Source organism: Pelophylax lessonae, assembly GCF_965119305.1.
Source record: "Pelophylax lessonae genome assembly, chromosome: 4".
Taxonomy (NCBI): domain Eukaryota; kingdom Metazoa; phylum Chordata; class Amphibia; order Anura; family Ranidae; genus Pelophylax; species Pelophylax lessonae.
Genome location: NC_138771.1, coordinates 355,136,482 through 355,144,861, shown reverse-complemented (window position 1 = coordinate 355,144,861; position 8,380 = coordinate 355,136,482). Strand labels below are relative to the sequence as shown.

General features: G+C 45.3%; 1 protein-coding gene across 3 annotated transcripts in view; it reads right to left on the bottom strand.

Moving 5' to 3' along the window:
- Positions 1 to 599: 599 nt before the first annotated feature.
- Positions 600 to 8,380, bottom strand: part of AFF4 (ALF transcription elongation factor 4) — a 216,451-nt gene continuing 208,670 nt past the window's right edge. For all 3 annotated transcript variants that reach the window (XM_082254480.1, XM_082254481.1, XM_082254482.1), the window contains one exon: positions 600 to 2,043. In XM_082254480.1, coding sequence (XP_082110606.1) covers positions 1,916 to 2,043 — 128 coding nt within the window. In that variant the 3' untranslated portion in view covers positions 600 to 1,915. The remainder of the gene's footprint in view (positions 2,044 to 8,380) is intronic.

Sequence of the window (8,380 nt, the reverse complement as noted above, 5' to 3'; positions counted from 1 at the left end):
CACCACTCCTATAATGACTATAAAATCTTAGTGCCAATGCATCCCAAAGTTTCCTGCACAATAATGTAAGTGCCATGATTATTGCTAAAGTGGATTTTGGCATCTATTTGAAACAAGGCAATGAAATGGTGGCCATCACGACCAAGCTATCCAAAAAACAAACTTCCATGTAGCTCAAAGCCTTTAACTTCTGCGTCCCTGGCAAAGATATTAATTAGTTTAGGGAACACAAGCAGAATCTAAAATATTAACCCAAAAAAAAAAAACATTCCTTAAAATTCATAAAATGCTGGGCAAGCAATATGTACAATTGGGAGATGGCTCAGACAATTAAAGACCCTCCCTCTGTGTACAAAGTGTTCCTAGATACTGACATACATGATTCCTCATAATAATCTTAAAAATATTAAGCGCAGATAATACTTGGCTTTAAATGTCTGACATTTGCCCCACTGTGCAACCCTTCCAGGGAACAGAAATTCAGTATTAATTTGAATGCCTATATACATCCGATGCATGAATAAACCCTTCTAATTCCAATGCATGGGCAAAATACAAAAAAGTCTTGCTTTGAGAATGACATTTTCAAAAACTAGGTTGATGCTGCTATAATACATACCAAACAATACATTTTGCCTACATTGCACAAGAAAAACAGGTAGAATGTAACTGTCCGCTATGGGCAATAGTTTGACATTCCTTTGCACCACATTTCAGAGATGTCTCCCAACCCCCAACAATATCTATCTTTCAGCTGAACGCCAGCTACACTATATGTGAGTTTCATCACCATAATCTGTACATCATCAATCAATACTGGGAAATCGATATGGTGGACTGAATCCATCAGCAGATCTGAATTTAGTCCATCACATGCACTGGTGCTCGTATAAGTCATTATACCCTGTTTAACCAATCTGAAGATTGCATTTCATACAAGCTATGTTCTCTAATGATTGTAAAATAGTGTATTCTCATGTGGTTGCAGCCTACTCTGAACACTTTTTCTTTATCCAGTAGGAAATACATTTAGATTCTCTTAAATATCTGTAATTCTAAAATTTACTCTCATTGATCTTTTACATCATATGCACATGCCTTCCTGGTTCCTACTCGTATGATAAAAATGCATTTGCTTTTAACGGTTCTTGTTGGTTATAAATGGAAAGTACCTACCACTACAATAAAAGCACTGTGTATAACACTTCTCTAACACAAAAAGACAGTACAAAGTAACAAAGCCCACAAACCACAAAAGGAGGAATAAAAATAAATCCGAAATGCATACGTTGTCTCAAATAAAGTACTTGGAGGGCCAATCTTGATAAAAGATATCTAAAAGCCATTTAACTCTGGTCAACATCTGAGAGTTAACGTTCACACATGTACACTGTTCATACCTGCCTAATGCTGTAGTAAAGAGAACTTGTAAATGTGTGGGCTCTTATTTATACTACCAACTGCAGGTCACAACTTGTGTGTGACACTTCCTGCACTACTTAAGGGCAGATTGTAATAGACAAGGGGTGGAAAACAAAGCCCCCTTTGGTACACTATACATCTGTAATAAGCTTAATAAAATAAATAGTTTTACAAATCTATCGTGCATGATATCAGGAATTTGAATTCCACCGTAGAATGATGGGAAAAAACATTCATAATGCTACTTTAAAAAAAAAAAAAAAAATTAAATACGTTTCTTTAAGTTTAAATAAAAAGTGAAGCTTGAGTAAGATGATCAGCAAAGTGTTGTCATGGATATGGCTGAAACCAAGATGTGCAGAGCAATTTGTCCTCAGTGCCAGCCAATTGATATATTATGGCAGTCTTCCTTCTTAACAGGACACAGTGTTCAAAAAAAAAAATTAGAGGCAGCAAGAAAAAAAAAAGTTTGGGGTCCCATTTCCTCAGGTCCTTAATGTTTTAACTTGGCGTCTAAACGCAACCAATGCAGGCCTTGACGGGTGTAGCGTACCAGTTCTGTCATAGTACTTGCATTAAAGACCAAGGGGCCCGATACTTTGTCCAATTCCGTAAAAAACTCTGGAAGAAAAAATAAATAGATTTGTAAATGCAGTATAAAGTACATTTCTCATTTTGTGCTTTTTGGCTTCCAAAAAAAAAAAAAAATCTTGTACTGCTCTGTCTTCAGTCAGTCAGAGTGAATTCTGATTTGACATTATAGGTACCATTTGGTTCGCTTGGCTTTCTGTTCTTTGCACAGTTTACTGCACTTTCCTTTCATTGCTGCAAGCACATGACCTACTGAAGTAATGCATTATGGGAACTCATATTAAGACATGACCATTTTTAGTAAGTCAAAATACACCACAGCTTATTATTAACTATATAGACACATAGTAGGGAGATTATCCAGGATTATGCAAATCTGGATTTCGAAGGAATATAGAAATTAGGGCTATAGACTGATTTACCTTAATATTTGTAATACATGCTTACAAAAATAAGATTTTTCTTATTTCTATTTCTTTTTCTCTGATGTCCATCGACAGACGCAGCCTCATCTTCATGAGCAGAGTGGGTTATGCTCCTCCTATTAGGTGTAGTCTAGGCAGGAAAATTTGAATGTACATGCCCTAGGAGCTGTCCCTCCAGGCATAACCCCCACTGCCACAGCCCAGTACATCAGTTTAGTTTTAAAGCAGTGACAACAAAAGAACCAACCCCAAACAGAGGGGCGGGTGCTGCGTCTGTCAATTGACATAAGAAAAAAATATTTTACGGTAAGATCTTACAAAAATCGTATTTTCTCTATCGTCCATCAACAGACGCAGTTTCATCTCCATGAGCTGAGTGGGATGTCCCAAAGCAGTATAGGCATGAGGGGTGGGAAAACTGCAACCAGACAGTAACGTCAACTCCAAGAGGCTAAACCTAGCCAGACAGGCAACCTAGAGCTCAACCAAAAAGGAGCTCACCCAGGTAAAAGACCCCTAAGAGAACAAAAAAACACACTCTTATGAAACAGCAGCGTGCAAAACCTTGCAGCCAAAAGAGGCACCTGAAGATGCCAACAAATCCACCTTGTAAAATTTTGTAAAGGTGTGCACAGACGACCAAGTCGCTGCCTTACAAACTTGTGCAACAGAGGCCTGATGGCGAAAAGCCTAAGAGGAACTCAGCGCTCTAGTAGAATGCGCCTTCACAGGGAAAGGAGGAACCTGACCCTTGATTGAATAAGCCTGAACAACCGTCTGCCTGATCTACCTCTAAATGGTCACAGCAGACACAGCCAAACCTTTGCGAGAACCATCCGGAAGGACAAAGAGTGAGTCCGACTTCCTGAAGGACTCAGTACCTGTCAGATAAACCCTAATAGCCCGAACCACATGCAGCGAGTGCAAGGGAAGTTTAGGCTTAAGACATAAGGAAGGCAACGCGACGTCCTCATTAAGATGAAAATCCTACACCACCTTAGGGAGAAAAGAAAGATTAGGTCGGAGGACCACTTTATCCCTGTGGACCACCAAATAAGGCAAACGGCAGGACAGCACCGCCAACTCAGACTCTGCAAGCAGAAGCGATAGCCACTAGGAAGGCAACCTTCTGCGACAAAGAGCAGAGAAATCTCCCCAATATTTTCAAAAGGAGGCTTTTGAAGAACAGACAAAACCAGATTAAGATCCCACGGCGGTAACGGGGATCTCCTTGGAGGGGCCAGATGACGCACCCCCTGAATGAAGGTGCAAATCCAACTATGAGTAGCCAACGGACGTTGGATGTAAAAAGCCAAGGCTACAACCTGGCCCTTGATGGTACCCAATGCCAAGTGCTGCCCAACCCCTTTTTGTAAAAGGCCAAAACCCTGGCTATAGAAAATAAGTGAGGGTGCAGCTGCAGCGATACACACCAAGAAATGTACGATTTCCACGTACAATGATAGATATTCCTACAATGTCGACTTTCTGGCCTTCAAAAAAAGGTAGGAATCACCGAATCAGAGAGACCTCTATCCCTCAACACCTTGCTTTCAACAGCCAAGCCGTTTAAGCCAGCGACCGTAAAGCAGGATGGAAGATCGGTCCTTGAGATAGTAGATCTTCCCGCAGATGAAGACGCCATGGAGGATCCACGACCATTTTTACCAGCTTACCAAGACCGCCGAGGTCAGTTTGGTGCCACCAGAACGACCGGCATGCCTTCCATCACCACCCTGCGAAGAAACCTTGGCAGGAGAACTAGCTGAGGGAAGGCATACATCAGCCGCATGTGGACTGCGGAGAGAGCTGGAACATTGTGTTCCGCCCACCTCTTTGGCCGCCCGGGCACTCCTGGTGCCCCCTTGATGATTGATGTAAGCCACGGCCATGGCATAGTTCGACTGGACCCGAACCAGAGAGCCGCGTAACCGACTCGTCCAGTGAAGCAGGCAGAGCTCGATTGCCCTCAGCTCCAGAATATTGATAGACAAGGAAGACTCTTCCATCGCCAAGTCCCCTGGGCACAGAGCTTCCCTAGCACTCCACCTCAGCCTCATGTCCGTGGTGACCACCGTCCAAAACACCGGCAGGAAGGACTTGCCCTGACACAGGACAGGTGACTGGAGCCACCAAGAGAGCCGACCTCGTGAGATCGCTCAACCGAATCTTCTAGTCCAATGACCAAGGATCTCTGTTCCATTTTGACAGAATCTCTTTCTGCAACGGTCTCATATGAGCCTGAGCAAACAGGACCGCTTCGAAGGTCGAGACCATCAGACCCAGGGCCCTCATGCAAGCCCGGAAGGACGACTGATCGGCCTCGATAAGCAACTGGACCGCCCTTTGCAACCTCTGAAGCTTGTCCAAGGGAAGGAAGACCCTCGCCAGAGCAGACTTGAGGATCAGCCTCAGATAAGTGACCCCCACGGATGGAGTCAGAGGAGATTTGGTGACATTGATCGTCCACCCGAATTCTTTAAGGGTCTGAATGGCGTTGTCCAGCAGATCTGAATGGGAGACTGCACGCAACAGGAGATCCTACAGATATCCCACAATGGAGAAACCTCGCCGACATAAGGCCAGCACGGGGGCCAGGACCTTGGTAAAAAATCTGGGAGCCGAGGTAAGACCAAAGGGTAACACCACAAATTGAAAATGCTCCTCTGCCACCGAAAAGTGGAGAAATCGATGATGTCCCTCGAATATGGGGACGTGGAGAAATGCATCTTTGAGATCGATGGAAACCAGAAAATCCCCCTGATTCAATCAAAGATGCCACCACCGACAGAATGGACTCCATTCAAAACTTCTGCACAAAGTGGTTCAGAGCCTTGAGATCCACACAGTGAACAGGTTTGAATAGAAACCTTGAGAGTGTTCCTGCGGAGGAACCGGCACAATCACCCCTTGAGCCAGGAGATCTCGCACAGCCTCCCGCAGATCCTTCAAACACTTCAGAGACAGGTGAAGATTCGGTAAAGAAATCAGGTGCGCTGCCCTAGTGCATATGTGCAACATACAAAATGATGTAAACAAATAAACCAAAAATGCAATAATAATGCAAAAAAATGAAAACGTATGCAAATCGTGTAAAACAAAAAATGTCCAGAAGGTGACTAGTGATACACCAATGTGCAATAAACGTCCATATTATAAGTCCATAAATAAAGTGCAAAAAATGGTGACAAAAACTTCCAGCTTGGGGAAAGGTGAACTGTGATTGGAAGGTGCAAAGTCCCACCACCAGCTTGGCCTCTTAACAGAAGTTAAACGTTAAGGGCATATATGAATATGACCGCTCCAAAGGTCATGCAGCCAGGTAGAAAAGTTCCCAGAAATACAGAAGGCACTCTGACACACTCGTGCTCCCTAGACTCTTACCGGACAAAAGCCAAACAAGAAGCCTGGTTCTATGGTGATGAGTGGTCCTGCCGGGGGTTACTGGACTCTAGGATGGCTGATGTAGTTGCTTGTGTCCAAGAGGAACAGACCCAGTCAGAAAGCCTGACGAAAGAAGATCCTGCCAAAGGTGGCTAGACTCTGATTGGCTGCTGTAACTCCTTAGTCTGGTCGACCTCAATAATAGGGGACACAACAGAGGGGACCGCAATGGTGCATTACCAACAGTAGATTTTTATTAAAACAAGTGGTTGCACTTACAGTTGTGAAGACAATAATAGCGAGTTCCCTCACGGAGGAGCTGTATGGCGGGGTCCGCCTGCAGTGCAGACCGCTGCCTGGTCTAGATGTGATGACGCGGCGCCTCCTCTCTGACGCGTTTCTCCCGATAGGGCATCCACTTAGATAGCTCCTATCTAAGTGGATGCCCTATCGGGAGAAACGCGTCAGAGAGGAGGCGCCGCGTCATCACATCTAGACCAGGCAGCGGTCTGCACTGCAGGCGGACCCCGCCATACAGCTCCTCCGTGAGGGAACTCGCTATTATTGTCTTCACAACTGTAAGTGCAACCACTTGTTTTAATAAAAATCTACTGTTGGTAATGCACCATTGCGGTCCCCTCTGTTGTGTCCCCTATTATTGAGGTCGACCAGACTAAGGAGTTACAGCAGCCAATCAGAGTCTAGCCACCTTTGGCAGGATCTTCTTTCGTCAGGCTTTCTGACTGGGTCTGTTCCTCTTGGACACAAGCAACTACATCAGCCATCCTAGAGTCCAGTAACCCCCGGCAGGACCACTCATCACCATAGAACCAGGCTTCTTGTTTGGCTTTTGTCCGGTAAGAGTCTAGGGAGCACGAGTGTGTCAGAGTGCCTTCTGTATTTCTGGGAACTTTTCTACCTGGCTGCATGACCTTTGGAGCGGTCATATTCATATATGCCCTTAACGTTTAACTTCTGTTAAGAGGCCAAGCTGGTGGTGGGACTTTGCACCTTCCAATCACAGTTCACCTTTCCCCAAGCTGGAAGTTTTTGTCACCATTTTTTGCACTTTATTTATGGACTTATAATATGGACGTTTATTGCACATTGGTGTATCACTAGTCACCTTCTGGACATTTTTTGTTTTACACGATTTGCATACGTTTTCATTTTTTTGCATTATTATTGCATTTTTGGTTTATTTGTTTACATCATTTTGTATGTTGCACATATGCACTAGGGCAGCGCACCTGATTTCTTTACCTATTCTACAACATACACTCTAAGGTAGCAGCACACCCTATATTGAATCAGCGCACTTTCCTACCCACCACACAGGTGAAGATTCGACTGAAAGAACCTGTCCCCTGGCCGGGACCAGGATTTGATCTTGTACCCGGAAAAAAAATTAGTTCGCAAACCCAATCATCCTGAATAAAGGAAGTTCAGGGTTCCTGAAAGAAGCGCAGACGTTCCCCCACTCCTGACACGGCTGAAAAGGACTTATTTGACGCACCGGACTGGCCGGCCTTGGGCTTGCCCCAGGGCTTCTTAGCTCCTCCAGAAGTTCTGAACGGCTTACCTTTTTCTTGCGCCCCGGAGGCAGGAGAAAAACGTTTATGAGCAGAAAAGGAGGGACCCTACTTTGTATGGGGTGTCTTATCCTTGGAGGATTGAGGAAGAAGAGTACTCTTCCCGCCAGTCAGGCCCTTAACTCATCCAATGAGTCACCAAACGGGTCTCCCAGAAAAGTGAGATCAGCTAAGGCTTTCTTAGAAGCTTGGCCAGCCGACCAGCTCTTCGACCAAACCATGCGTCTTAAAACCATGCCCGCGGCCGAGACTCTGGCCACCAGGGGAGCCTCACACAGACATCACACAGGAACACCAGAGCCTGGATCACCAGGTCCAACAGTTCCAGCGAAACAGTCTCGGGTTCCAAGGACTCCCGCAAACCCCTAATCCATTCCATCACCGTCTGTGACACTAACACAGACTCAAAAACCGGTTTCAAAATGGAACCCGCCAGCACATGAAGATGGTGGGAAAGGGATTCCATCCACCTGTCCCATCGAATCCGTAAAAACTGGGGAATCCTCCACAGGCACAAGGGTAGATTTGTTCAAACTGGAAACAGGATGGTCCACTTTAGGTGGCACTGTCCAACGGTTGGAGACCTTTTCAGCAAAAGGGTACCGGCGTTTAAAGCGCTTAGGCACCACTAACACGTGCTTAACGCACCGCCACTGGTCATTCACAATATCGTGAAAGGTGTCAGGACAAGGGAAAAACCTGTCAGCTTTTGGAGTCTTCTGAGAGCCAAAAGTCACACACGTCCCTGCCGGCGTGGGCTCATCAGCCAATTTTAAAGTATGCCGCACTGAAATAATCAGGGCTTCCACTAAGGTGTGTTCCCGCACTGCAGCTGAAGACAAGTCCTCTTCACTATCTGACTGCGAGGACAACTACCCCACAGGTAGGGGGGCATCCGGGGTGACCTCTTCAGCCTCTGAATCAGAGGACACCCCCATAGAAGGAGAAAGCAGCGGCCGTTTTAGG